Below are 16,225 nucleotides of genomic sequence, written 5' to 3' on the forward strand. Positions count from 1 at the left end.
ACAACTGGCTTGGTTAACTTTCTGGTTCCTTCTTCCCTTTTTAATGCCAATCTCTCATTGAACAGTGATACCGCAATCACACTTAATACTGTAGTTGGTTAGTGCCCATAAGCCTCATTTACACCTTATGCTAACATGTGAGTTTCATGATCTGAGCATTATGATCCAATAACTATCTGATCAAGGTTTGTCACATCTACACATTGTATTAGAATGTCTCTTATCCGTCCACTGTGTCTGCATTGTGATCAGATTAGCTTGTGCCTCGCTGTATGCAAATTATTTGACAGATATTATTTCAAAATAATATGAATTTATTTTATGACAATTACTGCCTTAAGTTAATGCTGCTACCACTCAGTGGAGTTGAGGCCGGTATAATGATTTAAATAGTTTGACCATTCAGATCTGTTTACACTTGATTGATATCCAGACCAGTGGAGGCTGGTGGTAGGAATCAATGGAATGGTATCAAACGTATGGAAACTACATGTTTGACCTGGTTCCATTCATTTCAGTCCAGTCATTACAATGAGCCCGTCCTATAGCCCCTACCACCAGCCTTGACTGATCCAGACACAATACATGCCTGACTACCTCAGGTGGTGGTCAGGAAGATCTGATCACATTGTCTTAATCATCTACACCTGTCCTTAAAATGTGCCCAATCAGAATGTGGATAAGATCAGGACAAAGGGTTAGCGCCAGGTATTAACGGGGCTATAGTTTCAAGGAAAGAGATACAAGAACAAGGCATAACATTTATAATAGCACTCTTTATTACGAAACATTGACCAATAATGACAAATCCATCCAACATGAGGCAAAACGATACAATTTATACAAAAAACACAAAATGTAAAAATGCATTTTTTTTTTCAATTTTAGTGCTGAAATAAAACCAGCAGCACTTTAAATACCTGGAATAATTATCTTAGAAATGCATCGCACACACAAATCACACATACAAGACGAAGATCCCTCACTACTGGACATTATTCAAGCTTTAAAGAGCAACGTCCCTAAAGAAATATTTGAAATACAAACTGGCACAGCGATAATCTAGAAGGTACTTACTTTCCAAATTATTAAGTCACAGCTGGTTATAACTAGAATGAATGATGGCAGAAAACAGCTACAACTAAGTGTCTATGAGGGATGTGTCATGTAGTATATTCAATGCTGACATTCTAATACCAAAGCTAAAACTAGGATCCATCCTCTTGAAGTACATATAAAACTTTAACTTCATACATCATGCAATTCCAGTAAAGACTTTCAGTGAGGTTGACACATTGCACAGGTCGTGTTTACACAAACTCTGGCTCCCTGTCCCTCGGCACCAAACTGAGATTCGCTCCACACATGGCCCAGAACATAGTTGTTGGACTGATTCATGTTGAGTTCAGCCAGGGAGATGCTCAGCTCTTGCTCAGACACCTCCAGGTCCGGGGGCTCGCTGTCTGGGGGCTCAGGGGGGTCGTGGTTCGAGGCGTCGGGACCAGGACTCTCCTGGTCTTGGTCTGGATCCGGGTCGGTCTGGGGTACAGACTGGCTGGAGAGTTCCAGACTATCCCTGCAGTTCAGTTGGTCATCCTCTGTGCTGACCTCGCTCTCCTGTTTGACCAGGCAGTGTGGGCGGTGTGTGGACCCCCTCCCAGTCTCATCCAGCTCTGAGTCAGAGTCCACAATCTGCTCACTGGAGCTCAGGGAACCTGGAAAACTGCCTGCATGGAGAAAAAGTGAAGGGCTGTAATGAAGTGGGACTGGTCACCTGGATTAATACAAGTTATAAAGACGTAACTCAAATCAAAGGCAAAAGTGTAGTAATTCTTCTTCAAATCCATCTAAACACCTCTTACCACAGCCCTCCTCCATCTTGTCAGAGTCTGTTCTGCTCTGTTCCTCTTTGGCTTCCTGTTCCTCTCCTTCAGCTACCACGGCACTGCTGCCCTCATCAACATCCACACTGACACTCTGCACCAGCAGTGGGAGACAAACATCAGTTAAAACAGGGAACTTGAGTTCAAACCTTCCAACTCTGGCATTGGTTGAGCTATTGGGTGTGGTTGAAATGAAAGCATTCACATTCTTCCTGTATGTTCCAAATATTATTAACGTCACGCAGACACACACCTGTTGGATGGAGATGGAGGATGGGCGACTGCTGGTGCTGGAGGATTTGGACTGGAAGATGGCTGTGTAGAATACGATGAGAGTCTCTATGATGCGGGCCTGGTGGGGGTAGTCCACTAGAGAGGACAGGGACACTGTGGCCCCTGTGGGCCGGGGCCTTATCAGAGAGGGGCCAAACACGATGCCCAGGTTACTGGGACTCATCTTATTGTCCTGCTCCAACTCCGCAATCCTGACGACAGAGATGGGGAAGAACGACGATATGACGGAGGTTAAAACAAGTAATACATGATCACAGTTGTGAATCCTCGTTTGTAATGATCTGTGTCAGAAAAAAAAAAAAAAAAAAGTGAGTAAGCAATGTAGTATGCTCTTCTGAGCTGCTCACCTGCGCAGGTGGCGTACGATGTAGCGCAGCGTGGCTACGTTAGCCTTGGGCAGCTCTTTCACCAGCTCCCTAAGTCTATCCACCACGGCCAGGACCGCTGGGTCCGTATCTGGTCCTAGGTCCACCAGCTCTGGCCCCTTCCCCGTCCCGGCCTCCCCTCCCTCAGTTTGCAGGCTCTCCTTGGCTAACCCCATGAGGCTGTTGTACAGGCGGAATGGCATGATGGGCTCTGGAAGCTGTAGAGGACAGAGCGGGAGATTTTTTTTTATCTTCGTTTGTAGCCATCTTATCCAAAGACAACCCATGATAAGCGCAATCAAATATGGAGGCTGAAACAGCTACAAGGTACCTGTCGGAGGTAGAGCTTGAGGACGTTGCTGATGTCGTGGGGGGAACACTGCGAGAGCTCCACTAGTTCCTTGCCGTTCTCAAAGGCCTGACACAGCTTCTCTACACGAGTCTTCACCCCATTTACTCTGTAGATACCCTGCAGAGAGAGATGGAGACCAATGGGGAAGAGAGGGAAAATGTTTTGAGAGAAGGATAGAGAAGGAGAAAGAAAATAATGCATTCATACAGCCAACCATTACACTCCTTTCAAGAAACAGACCCTTCATCCCCCGTTCCCTCACCTTCGTCTTCAGGGCTCGTCTCTCGATCTCGGAAATGCACTTAGTGATGATGAAGGGGATGCTGTCAGAGCTGCCGCTGGACACCTGGGAGAAGTCTCGGCCGAACAGCTGGAGTCTACCCTGCAACTTCTTATGGCCACACTGGATGGCTAACGTCTCCAGACACCGCTTATGACATGCCAGGAAACACTGGTATAGAGGACAGGGGGCATACAGTAGGTCAAGGGGTTAGAGGTCTGTATGATAACCAATGAAAGTCAGATGTCACTCACACAGCAAAACAGACGTAATCAGCTAATCGAGCAGCCAAAGACTATTGCTTTCAAAGGAGATGGTTTTATCTCTCACCTCCTCACACTCTGCTCCCTGGAAGTACACGTAGCTGTCGCACTCCCGACACTTGGACGGGGTGCGGAGTTTACGCAGCCGGTGAGTCTGGGCGGCTTTGGAGAGCCCAATGTTCCGGAAAGGTCCGGTTGGAACCGCAATCTCAGGCTCCATGCCATTTATGTCTGCGGATGAAGATTGATTGATAAATTGATAACTGCATGAATTATGTAATAACTGGCAAACAGAGAGGAGGTAGACCTCAGGTCTTACTTGGTGCCTCGAAGGAGGCCACGTTCCCGTCCTTCTCATCTGGATCCTCGTTGGACGACATAGTCCCGGTGGAGGAGGTGCGTGCCATTTTACTGATGTCACCTAAAACGTACAAAACAATAACACACACACACACACACAGCTACAGTACTGCAGGAGATGGAGGGAGACAGAGAGACAGAGAGAGACAGAGAATGCCTTACCTGAACTGGTGGTAGGAGATTCCAGGCCACCTTCCCCTTCTACACTGTCTGCATCACTCACTGTAGAACCCCACGATTTGTGGCCTTGTCCTGGGAAGGGGACACAAGATTATCATGGACAGCACAAATATCTCATGTAGGTCTACATTGTTTTGTCTTGACTTAACGTCTTGCATGGTGAGACGGCACAAGACAGTAAGAACCGCATCAATATCATCCAAAATGACATACTCTTTCTGGCGTTTTCAGCGCTTAGGTCCTCCCCTGTCGTGGTCTCTCCGGTGCTGGGTTGACCCTCAGAGCTGCTCTGCTGGTCTGTGTTGAAGCTGTCATTAAGGGGTCGAGCTGGATGCCTGAATTAACAGATATAAAACCAGTCAAAAAACATTATACTCATGTAAATCTATTACCTCTTCTTTATTACTTGGTGTAAAGTGACCGAGTGCCCATAGACACCTAACAAACCAAAAGCTTTTAATTATGCTTTGAGGCTAGGAGTGACTCACTGTGTGGAGGCTGCAGTGGCAGTGTAGGGCTCAAATTGGTAGGTGACCTCAGGCTCCTCAGTGAGCTGCAGGTCTCTGACGTGTGCAGCGTACTGCTGTCCCGGGTCATACAGCTTACTGCTCTCACACAGAGTCTGGTAGTGTACCGGCAACACCACCGTCTGCATGTGCATTATCTGGTAGTACGAGATGGTGGCCTGGAGGGAAGGAGAGGAATGGTGGAGGAGAAGGTTTAGCTTACATTCCATCACAGGGAGTGCAAGGAGTGGAATGTAAGCTAACAGACTAGCCACAAGGCGAAGGCGCGCTGAACAAATTGTCCGCGTGTCTGTGTGTGTGCGTACTGACCGAGCGCAGTGTCTGGTCACTCTGTTTGATGACCTCCTGCAGCAGTCGGAGCACATTGACCTTGACGTGTTCCAGCTCCTGCTGCTGGGTGGTGGCATCTGCTATACATGTCCTGTAGGTGGCCTCTGCCTCTTCAGCCTGAACACACACGGCGGTCAATTCTCAGCTAGGCTAATGGCATACACACTCAATGAAATATGGCCATAGGCTTTGACAATGACTTGCAGTCATTCTGCTTTTTAGCAGATTTCCCTGGAGAGGCGAGGGAGAGAAGAGACTAGGCGAGACATGGAGAGGAGAGATGGGGGGAGGTGAGATGAGTAGAAGAGTGGAGAGGAGAGAGAATGGAGGAAAAAGAACATATGCAGTGATGGGGACCTTGTTGCGAGCGTCTTCCTCCACTCGTAACTTTTTGCCCAGAGACTTGGTGGTAGAGCCTCCTCCATCCTCCTCTGCTGCTCTGCTAGCAGCTGCTTTGGCCTTGTCGTGCTCCTCACAGCGAGCCATGTAGGCATGCTTGGCCTTTCGCAGGTTTGACTCACATTCCATCTGGATCCCAAACACATAGGTACACAGAATCAGTCCTTGGGCACAAATTGGGCAACATCTTGAGAGAGAAAACAACGTTTTTTTTTTTTAAAGATACTTTTTGTTGATTTATTGTCAAATCATTCTCAGAATGTTAAAACATGTATACCTGTAAACATCATGGCAACGTGAGAGAGATAATATAAATAGAGAGATAACATACTGCATAAATAGCACTAGCAAGGAACTGACCAGTTTCCTCTTGGCGCGGTACCACTGTTCCTTGACCTCCTTGCGTTTCTTCTCATGCTCGTGTTTACGCTGCATCAGAGGCTGTAGGAAGGTCTGGTTGTGCAGTGTGGAGGTGGCCTGCTGCATCCCACTGCTCTGCTCCAAGTCCTGCTCCAGAGCCAGAGAGTAGATGGAGTAGAAGGGCATGTGGGGCTGAGAGATAGGGAGTGGTGAGAGGGGAAATAGCATTGTCATCACAGGAGCCTCTTGAATTGGATGTAATCACTTTGACAAGAGTGAATTTGGTATTATTTTCCTTAATTCCTTCTACTATAGAATACAATATCACTAGGGCTTACATGTGTGATGCTGTGCTTGCTGGACTGGTACAGTCTTTGTAATCCCTTGGCAAACTCCACCTCTGGGTGGGGAAAGATACATGGGTGAATCAACAAATCAATAATACGTTACATTCAGGTTCTAAGTGTCTATCTACCCACCCAGTGAGGTCCTCTTCTCCACGTAGCTCATCAGGTCCTTCATGTATTTAGAGATGGTCTTGGCGTAGGCCAGAGCAGAGTCCACTCCCCCTTCACTATGCTGCAACATGATGTCTACCTCTTCGGCCCGGCCAAAGTCCTGCAGGTCACCCCTCATCTGAGCTCCCTCTAGCCCCTGACCCGACACCCCGTACAGGTTCTCCATAGACTGGACACACAGAGAGAAAGAGTTTCAGACCACTCAAGAATACTGAGAACAGTATCTTATTCTGTACTATATAGCAGAAATTCCAATTCAATTATTTAATTCAATCATGAAGTGAAGAACTTAGGTTGAATTCTAATTTCAACAATCTTCAAGTTATGAAATGGGAATAGAATTGGAATGAGACTGTTTATATTTTAATTGAAATTGTTAAAACATTTGATCTTTGGAATTGAATTGGAATTCAATATTTTTACATTTCCCAGTTATTGGAATGAATGCACTTAGTATAAAAACAATTAACGGCAGGATTTGTTTTAAATCATTTCAACACGTATTTCTGTATTTCCAATACAGCTAGAATGTCTGAACAGTTCCATGATCAGCCTGAAAGCCTTAATAAGGAATTGGAAATTGAATTCTTGGAAATGACCTAACATTGGAGTTGAGAGGAATTTAATTCTCTGAATTGAAAGACTGACCTTGAATTTGAATTAAATGGAATTTACAGGGAGAATTTGTGGAATTAACCCCAAACTTGCTATATTGTATATTATAAACTGGGTGCGTCGAGTCTTGAATGCTGATTGGCTGACAGCCATGGTATATCAGACCGTATACCACGGGTATGACAAAACATGCATTTTTACTGCTCTAATTACATTAGTAACCAGTTTATAATAGCAACAAGGCATGTCGAGGTTTGGGGTATATGGCCAATATACCACGGCTAAGGGCTGTGTCCAGCCACTCCGCGTTGCACATAAGAGCAGCCCTTAGCCGTGGTATATTGACCAAATACCACACCTCCTTGGACCTTATTGCTTCATTATTCGGTACACCATGTTTACAAGAGCCAATACAAATAATGACGGAACAGAGCAATGCCAAGTGGCATCTCAGGGATGGACATGTACAATTGAATGATGGATATTAAATACTGCACAATTTTAAACACTTGCTGCCTAATCCCCCCCCTTCCCCAAAACATGTGTAAATATTAGACTATAAATATTGCCTTCCTGTTTTATACTTCTGCTAAAATATTTATTCTATTGAGCCATTTACTTTATGTTCATATTCTTATCTTTCATTATTTGTTATTGCATTGTCGAGGAGGAACCTGCAAGTAAGTATCCTGTACATATGACTAATGAAAACTTGAAACTTCCAATGAAAATAGGATTTGGCACATAGACTGTGGGCAATAATAACCCCAGTGTTTGTGGACAGGCCTGTTGAATTTAGTGTGTCAGTATTGGAGCTGCATTGATGAATGAGATAGAAGGAACTGTGTTATGTGGAGTCTCAGAGGCGGCCTGTGTGTGTTGTTATAACAGGAGAGCGAGTGAGAGGAACAGGCAGAGATAAAGACACACTGTGTCACTGCCAGGAAGCTGGCCTTGCTGCCCACAAACATCCGCTCTGAGAGCCGACACCTCCTGCCACATGCACACCAAGAAAGCCAAATGAACCCCCACTCACTCTGCTCTTCTCCGTTGGCAGCAGGGACAGTAGGGTACTGCTGTCCACCTCCCCCATCAGCAGCTCTGACACACTGAGGAGGACAGAGACAGAGGCCATTACACAGACAGTACTTCCATCAGAGATGGAGAGCGAGAAAGGACTAAAATAAAAAGGGAACATTTGTAGATCAAATAGGATTTGACAGGTTAAAGCAATGTGAAGGGTACATTTCGGGTTCATTCCCCTACCGGTGGTCATAGAAAGAAAAGGAAACAAGGAACGGAGACAAGGAGAGAAAAAAAACGTCAGGAAGTGGTTGATGCCAGCCTCTGTGCAATCGCACCGGCCATATAACTTCCTGTCTTCTTTGCCCTGTTGCGGTTGTATGTACTGTGCAGGGCCAGGAAGTGAACAAGCATTCTTTTGAATTATGTATGCATATTCCTATTTAAAATTTTAAATAGACCTATGTACAATATATAGTGTACACATATCAGAGCATATGTTTTAGCTTGGCAATATGTGGCTGGGGTTTATAACATTTCTTTCACATGACCCATTAATTTTGACAAGTGTGTCTGGGTAAGCTCATCTAATATTTACAAAATATTTTATCTGGAAACTTCCTGTTTAACTGGAATTGTTCCTTCTTGTAGGCTACTACTTTTACCACTTCTAGTCTTAATCTTTACTTCACTACTCACTGTTTAGCACATGACCTCACATGTGAATCCTTAAAGAGATAGATGGGGATGGCTTAAGAGGGTGTGAACAATGCTGAATGGTTGTAGACAAAGGAGAGCTCTCCAGTAGGTACCAAAACATTCAAAGGCCATTTCCTCAAAAAGTGAGTTTACAAGTTCATCAACTTTCAAAGCAGAATTACTTTCCCATTGTTCCTCAAATGCAGTGTATGATAGACCATTTTGTAGCACCGAGTCTCTACTTTTATCCAATGTAAAAAAAAAAAAAAAAACACCATTTCAAATGTTGCAACATAAGACCTATTTGATCCAGTTGGTCGCAAATGTATTTGTATTTTTTTGAGAGTGATATGTTTGTATCCAAACGACCATTATCACACATACACATTGTATCCGAGGATAAAAGCACCTATTCTCTGTCTGTAAATAATCTGTTGAGACAACAGACGCCAAATGGCTGCGTTTTGGTTTTGTGTCCTAGGTTACGGAAGAGAAGAAAACCACCACTACACTTCCTGTTTTCTACTGAGCCACATGCAAATGTCTCACTGTGTTTCGCTCTACACTCCACTTCTCTATCGCACATGTGCACAAACACGTACATTGTACTTCTACAGTTGTACTGTCGTCATGCACCACCACCCCGACCTGACCACTGAGGACACATGGTCATGTCCCATTACTCTGTACCAGAGAAGTGTACTTGCATCGCAAGAAAAAAAAAGTTAAAAGAAAAAGCATTGTGAGGTACAGTGTCCCCTTTGGTTTATTTCAGGATCCATGAAATACTGTTACTAGCTCATGACAATACATACTGAGAAACGGATGTAACAAATACTTACCTGCTACTAAAAGCAACAGCAATGGTTTCAATGGCCTTCTCAAAGTCCTTCTTTTCTGTGTCATTACACGTCTCATAGTGAAATCCTGCAATCAAAATAATGAATGTGTTCATTCTAGGCCATCTCGGCCATTTTAACTCATTGACTTTGTGCTAAAAACATGGACTTTTTGACCCTAGGTAGTAGACCACTGATTGGTCCAGCCAGTAGTCTTACCTTTAACCTTAGATATGAGTTTGCCTGCAGCAGTAAGGGTCTCCACAGTGTTGAGGAGAGGGTAGGTGCTGATGACCTGTCGTAGGACCCTCAGGACCTCCCCCAGGCACTCATGGGCCAGAGGGCGACGGTTCTCCTGCTTGTCTACAGACAGAGAGAGCGAAAGAGACAGAGGACAGTCAGAGACACAGACAGGAGAGACATGGATCCTGTGCCATTCATAATACACAGCACTCCACTTGTCTACAGCCGCACACAAAGAGGACTGAGCCTAACCTACCATTTTGTACATCTATCGAGTACTAGTTACAACCGGAAGTGATAGGGTTGGTGTTGGGGAGATAGAAGGCTGTGTTTGCGGTCTGACAGGGCTCACCATCACAACACGGAATCCATATAACATGGAGATCATCTTTATAGACAGACAATTAGGGTTGGTCACAGGATTAGAGGTCATTACAGGTTATTAGAGGTTGAGAGGGAGTGATTCATGACCAATGTCTGGACATTATGAATAGTAACACGGACGGCAGACAGATGGGTTGTAGGGACAGATTTTATGTCAGCAGTGACGTCTGCAGGCCACTTCCTCTTGTCTCTCGCTCTCACAGACAGCAGATCCTTTGGCCGGTAGAGCCATCCTTCCTCCTCTTTTCCCCTTTGGCCCTCAATGTCCATGTCTCAATGTCCATGTCTGTCAAAGTGGCTGGCCCATGGAATGGGACCAGGAGGCCATAGCGGGTGGACTAGTTAGAGGGCGTGTCAGAAGGAGAATGGTAAAGGCTCCCAGACACTTACTATAGAAACTGAAACTAGCTAAATGAACATGTTGTGACATTATGTGACTCTGTGCATAGACTTGTATGTCGAATTAGTTCCTGGATAATCTCGTATCAAATATATTTCAGTATTAGATGGTTGTGGTTTGTCAGAATTTAACTCAGAGATAGGTTCATAACTTAAGGGCGCACATCCTTTCAGATATTGACCATGTGATAGGTTCAAACGGGGAGATGTTAATCTCAGACCATCACAAGGATGGACTGGAAGCAGTCTTGTGATATTGACGGTGTCACAGGTCAGACTAACACAGTGGACTATGTGAGGAGGAAGTCTGAACGAGGTCGCTCTGCCATGCATCATAGCTTCCTGTTTAGATTAATACGACAGTCACGGGGGGGGGGGGTTACAATAAGTTAAGGTATAGACACCCTAACCATTCCATCGCTTTTAGAGAAAACAACCCATGTTCCAAAGTGAGACCATTTTTGTTGGCCTAACTCTCTCAAGTTGAAAATTGTTACATCACTTGTTACCACATCTTGTATTATATTGCATCAATACAGTAAATTACACATTATCAGCCTGCCTCATGAAAATGGAAAAAATCCTTTATCTGAGGTAACTATGACTGTTTTTGGGCCTAATTCCCTGAAGTCATATTTGCTGAAAAACCGTTGGACCAGCCATTTTGCTTGAGAAATTGCAGTAAACAGGAGACTGGTTTCCTGCTGGAGTGTGGTCGCTGTTACATCTCGAGCAAGAGAACTGGGTCGCTTGTGCAAAGCCAGCCAGCCCGCCCTTCCCCTCCCACACGCAACACGTGGTGTACAGGAGGGGAACCAAAACAGCATTGTTCTGAGCGCATGCAGGCCATGTGGCGCATCAGGTAGGAGTAGTGGAGAATTTAGACATCCACACAGAGAACAATAAGACTGGGAAACAATAGCAGATGGTCACGATGCAGCCAAAATAACAAAGGCATATCAAAATAGTAATACATCTAGCATACTCTTTTATCCAAAGCGACTTACAGTCATGCGTGCATACATACATTTTATATACGGGTGGTCCCGGAAATCGAACCCACTATCCTGGCACTGCAAGCTCCACATTCTACCAATTGACCTTCAGAGGACCACTCAATCATGTGCACAATGAAATATCTGACTCCAGTTCTGAAGAGAAGTTGTCCCATCGATAAGCTCTTATGCCTCTCTAAAAGTCTTAGAGGAGCCAAATGAATATCAAGACTCCAGAGACTGAGCATAGTTGGTTAACTGTATTTTGAAAAGGCACCCCCCCTGCCCCCTTTTACAATCTAAAGTGCTCTGAGCATTGGAGAAGCACCATGTTCAAACATGGCCTTTGTGTCCTCTAACTCTCCGAGAGCTAACCCTTAACCAGACAAAGGAGAAGTGCACAAACCTATGTGAACCTATATCCACTCACCTTCCCCCAATACAACGTCCTTCAACTTCTCTACAGCCTCAGCAAAGCGGGCCACATTACTTAACAGAGAGGGGATGTCCTCCACCTCGATGGCCATGCTCTCTGAGCTGTCTTGGGGGGTGTTGGGGGTGATAGCCCCCTTCCCCTGGCCCTTGGTGAACACCCATGAGTGGATAGGGAACCCCGCGGCGCTGGCATGACGGCTGAGGCCGGTGGGCCTCTTCATGGTGGCCCCTGGGGACGGGCAACCCACCCCCAGCTTGCTGTGCTGGGCACTTGGGGTGCCAGGGCAGGAAACGGAGGAGTCCGATGGGGCACCGGGAATGGGGAAGAGGGTGGAGGAGGATGAGGTTGAGGAAGGGGTGGTGTCGATAGCATCACGACGAGGCTGCTCCTGGAGAATAGACAGCTGGGTAAGAGAGAGGAGGGGGTGGGGGGGGGGGGGGGGGGGGGGGGGGAGAGAGGGAGAAGGACTTGTGACATCTGTGGGAACACAAAAACATCAGGACAATAATGTGACTGATATTTTTGGCCAGTGGTTGGCAGGCTGTTGTTGGTAAACAGGCGAACAGAGACTTCAACAAGAGCCTGTGTTGTGTAACACTTCCTGACTCCGCTTCTTGCCACACCCTGAAACAGCTCTCCGAAAACAGAAACTAGGGCCACTTTAAGCAACATCAATTTGTACGGTTTGATGACACATGACGGAAAAGTTATGAAATCAACCCATCAAGTGTCCCAACTTGTCCATGGACTACAACACACCTAACATAAATGCCAGAGTTGATTAAATAATAGCTAAATCAGAGTCTCGCTGTTACAAGTCGTGGACGCGGTGATGTAGTGTAGAGGCCTGAAACGTACACACCTAAAGTCTAAACAGTATCAATGGCAGGTGCATGGTGTGGTTATGAAGCAGAACATGGCAGCAGCTTCACACCCTGCCAGTAGGAGGCGCGACTAAGACAACTAGAGCAGACCTTGCATCATGTTATTCCAGGAACACCTTTTATGGTACTGCATTTTAAACTTGAAAGTGTAGCATACTGTATGAAGCAGATACATGTTTTATAAACGGTAAATAAGTATTTGAAGGACAGATCGTCTCAAAGCAATGAGAATAATAACTAATTCCTTCTCATGAGGAACATGTATAAAAGCTAGGTGGCTACCTGAGTCGGTCGGTAGTGTTTGACATACCTGTTTGAGCCAGACGGTGGGTCTATTGGGATGTTTGTCCAACTTGTTCTTGGCTTTAGCCTCCTCTCTCTTAACTCTCTGGCCCGTAGAGTATGGGTTGTAACTATTCTTGCTACCACGTTTCAGCATGGTTTCTGTCCCTATTGTTTTAACATCACCTTTAGCAGAAGTCACTTTTTAAAAAACTTGACTCATCTTGCAAGTGACGAAGCAATACTGGCTTACTAACCCACAAAAACATTTTCCAATGAATGAGAAACGAAAAAAAAATGAGTCATTCTGCAGACAACGTTTATCAGTGACTAACAGGTTTATTTTGAATTGGCTAATCCAACTATAAGTATTCATCAACAATGTCCTCAAATATTCAACCAAATATCCCAATAGTATAACGTCTCTCTCCCACTAGCCTACTTTAAATGAATTAAATGATAGGCTACTGCCCATATAAACCACCTAAAATGCTCACCTTTAGCCTTCAAAACACCCCACTAAACATGTCATTGCTGGTCCATAACCTATGATAAGTGAAGTCCATTTAATTGAGGTCAGGTCTAAACAATCTACTGAGGTTTGACATCTGTCAGGCTGTCCCCCAACTCCCCAAGCTTCTCAGCAGCGGACAGACAGGATAGGAAATCTGTCTTGAGTGACAGGAGGAAATCAGAGATGATGTGCTACTTACTGATGATGAGCTCTGTGGCCCGGGGCTTCCTGCTCGAGTCTTCTTCGAGATGGAAGGGGTTTTTATCAATTCCCTTTTCTTTCGGGAGAACATCTTCAATGTACCTTTGCCGTCCATCCCGACTTCTTTGAAATTCACATACAACCCCCCCACCCTCCCCCCGATTCTCCACTTCTTTGGTGCTCTGCCAGTTTACGGGCGCTGCTGTTCCATCGGTCCCAAGCTCCAGCCAAGCTTTCTGCTGCCTCGCTACCACACATTGAGCGTTGAAGCTCACTGACAGCTCACCACAAACAGTCAGTGCGCCGCGACATCCGCTCCAGTGTTTTTTTTTCTCAAGGGAAGAAAAGCGCATGTGATGTAACGCTCTCCATTTGATTGGGGCGCTAGAGGTTTGTAATACAATGTCTATAAAACATTTTTACAGGACATTTCTATAGTAAACCAGTAGAGTACAACGTATTCGATGCCTCCAAGAAGAGTTAAATAGCTCTAACACCGATTGAGAATGCTTCACTATCCCCTACTGTCAGAAGGGTCTGGCAGCAGTCCTGGGCTGCGTACAGTACGAGTTATGTTCTGTACGTTAAATTGAACGGAAAGGGTACTGTACTGAACGACCAATTGAAAATCGGGGAGGTTGTGGGTTGGAAAAACGCTGTCAGCATGGCCACTGCCCTTTAAATACGCCACTCATTGCTTCAAGCCACACCCATCAAACGGGAGCAAACGTACCTCAAAGTCCGTTCAAGAAGGTTGTGTGGAAACGTGTCATTCAGTACAAATCAAGCGAACTGAATTAACCTCTAGTCGGTCTGGAACTCACTCTATATCGCCGTGTTCCAGAGAATCAAAACCGTAATGTATCATAGGTAAATTATGACTGGCTGAATGATTTACAAATAACAATGAATAGTTATTTATGACGCAAGGTTATTTGTTGATCAGTCATTCGGCAGTCGCCTGCAATGTTCAACAAGCCCAATGTAGTCATAAAAAACGGAAATGAGTTGGCATTTTCTACTCTGGTCATAGACACGGGAAGTAGGGGTGCTGATGGGGCTGCAGCACCCCTTGAAAAATCGGAATAAAATAAAACATATATACTGAACAAAAATATAAATGCAACATATAAAGTGTTGGTCCCATGTTTTATGAGCTGAAATAAAATAACCCAGAAATGTTCCATAAGCACAAAAAGCTTATTTCTCTCAAATGTTGTGCACAAATTTGTTTATGTTCCTGTTAGTGAGCATTTCTCCTTGCCAAAATAATCCATCCACCTGACAGGTGTGGCATATCAAGAAGCTGATTAAACAGCATGATCATTACACAGGTGCATCTTGTGCTGGGAAGAATAAAAAGACACTCTAAAATGTGCAGCTTTCTCACACAACACAATGCCACAGATGTCTCAAGTTTTGAGAGTGTGCAATTGGCATGGTGACTGCAGGAATGTCCACCAGAGCTGTTGCCAGAGAATTGAATGTTCATTTCTCTACCAAAACCACCTCCATCGTTGTTTTAGAGTCCAACCGGCCTCAAAACCTCAGACCACGTGTAACCACGCCAGCCCAGGACATCCACATCTGGCTTCTTCACCTGTGGGATCGTCTGAGACCAGCCACCCAGACAGCTGATGAAACTGTGGTTTGTACAACCCAAGAATTTCTACACAAACTGTCAGAAACCGTCTCAGGAAAGCTCATATGTGTTCTCGTCGTCCTCACAAGGGTCTTGACCTGACAACAGTTCGACTTCAGTGGGCAAATGCTCACCTTCGGTGGCCACTGTCATGCTGTAGAAGTGTGCTCTTCATGGATGAATCCCAGTTTCAACTGTACTGGGCAGATGGTATGACGTCGTGTGGGCGAGCGGTTTGCTGATGTCAACGTTGTGAACAGAGTGCCCCTTGGTGTAGGTGGGGTTATGGTATGGGCAGGCATAAGCTAAGGACAATGAACACAATCGCATATTATCGCTGGCAATTTGAATGCACAGAGATATCGTGACGAGATCCTGAGGCCCATTGTTGTGCCATTCATCCACCGCCATCACCTCATGTTTCAGCATGATACTGCACAGTCCCATGTTGCAGGATCTGTATACAATTCCTGGAAGTTGAAAATGTCCCAGTTATTACATGGTCTGCATACCCACCAGACATATCAACCATTGAGCATGTGTGAGATGCTCTGATCGACATGTATGACAGCATGTCGATCAGCAACATCGCACAGCCATTGAAGAGGAGTGGGACAACATTCCACAGGTCACAATCAAGAGCCTGATCAACTGTATGCGAAGGAGATGTGTCGCAGCATGAGGCAAATGGTGGTCACACCAGATACGGACTGGTTTTCTGATCTACGCCTCTACCTTTTTTTTAAGGTATCTATGACCAACAGATGCATATCTGTATTCCCAGTCAGGGGGAAATCCATAGATTAGGGCCTAATAAATGTATTTCAATTGATTGATTTCCTTATGAACTGTAACTCAGTAAAATCTTTGAAATTGTTGCATATATATTTTTTTATTCTCACAAAAGCAGTGCACTGGGCCTTAACTACTACTGTATTAGTGGATCTATGTGTAAAGT

The 16,225-nt window shown here is 45.0% G+C and overlaps 1 protein-coding gene across 3 annotated transcripts; it reads right to left on the minus strand.

Annotated features, from left to right (window-relative positions):
- Positions 1-756: 756 nt before the first annotated feature.
- On the minus strand, positions 757-14,205 carry LOC106613721 (rho GTPase-activating protein 45). 3 transcript variants are annotated; one of them, XM_014216264.3, is made up of 22 exons: positions 13,408-13,568; positions 12,939-13,078; positions 11,739-12,147; positions 9,507-9,650; positions 9,291-9,375; positions 7,763-7,835; positions 6,073-6,280; positions 5,932-5,993; positions 5,594-5,785; positions 5,192-5,362; positions 4,814-4,951; positions 4,466-4,662; positions 4,191-4,312; positions 3,960-4,049; positions 3,757-3,858; positions 3,505-3,668; positions 3,157-3,345; positions 2,874-3,011; positions 2,525-2,760; positions 2,137-2,368; positions 1,863-1,977; positions 757-1,727 (listed from the first exon to the last, which is right to left on the minus strand). In XM_014216264.3, exons 2-22 carry the CDS (start codon positions 13,065-13,067, stop codon positions 1,279-1,281), a joined length of 3,645 nt encoding a protein of 1,214 aa, XP_014071739.1. In that variant the 5' UTR covers positions 13,068-13,078; positions 13,408-13,568; the 3' UTR covers positions 757-1,278. The 3 variants fall into 3 exon arrangements, with proteins under 3 accessions (XP_014071739.1, XP_014071741.1, XP_014071740.1); XM_014216266.3 differs by lacking the exons at positions 12,939-13,078; positions 13,408-13,568 and adding an exon at positions 13,624-14,205; XM_014216265.3 differs by having other exon boundaries at positions 12,939-13,561.
- Positions 14,206-16,225: the final 2,020 nt, after the last annotated feature.

This window comes from Salmo salar, chromosome 10, assembly GCF_965601325.2.
Source record: "Salmo salar chromosome 10, fSalSal1, whole genome shotgun sequence".
NCBI lineage: Eukaryota > Metazoa > Chordata > Actinopteri > Salmoniformes > Salmonidae > Salmo > Salmo salar.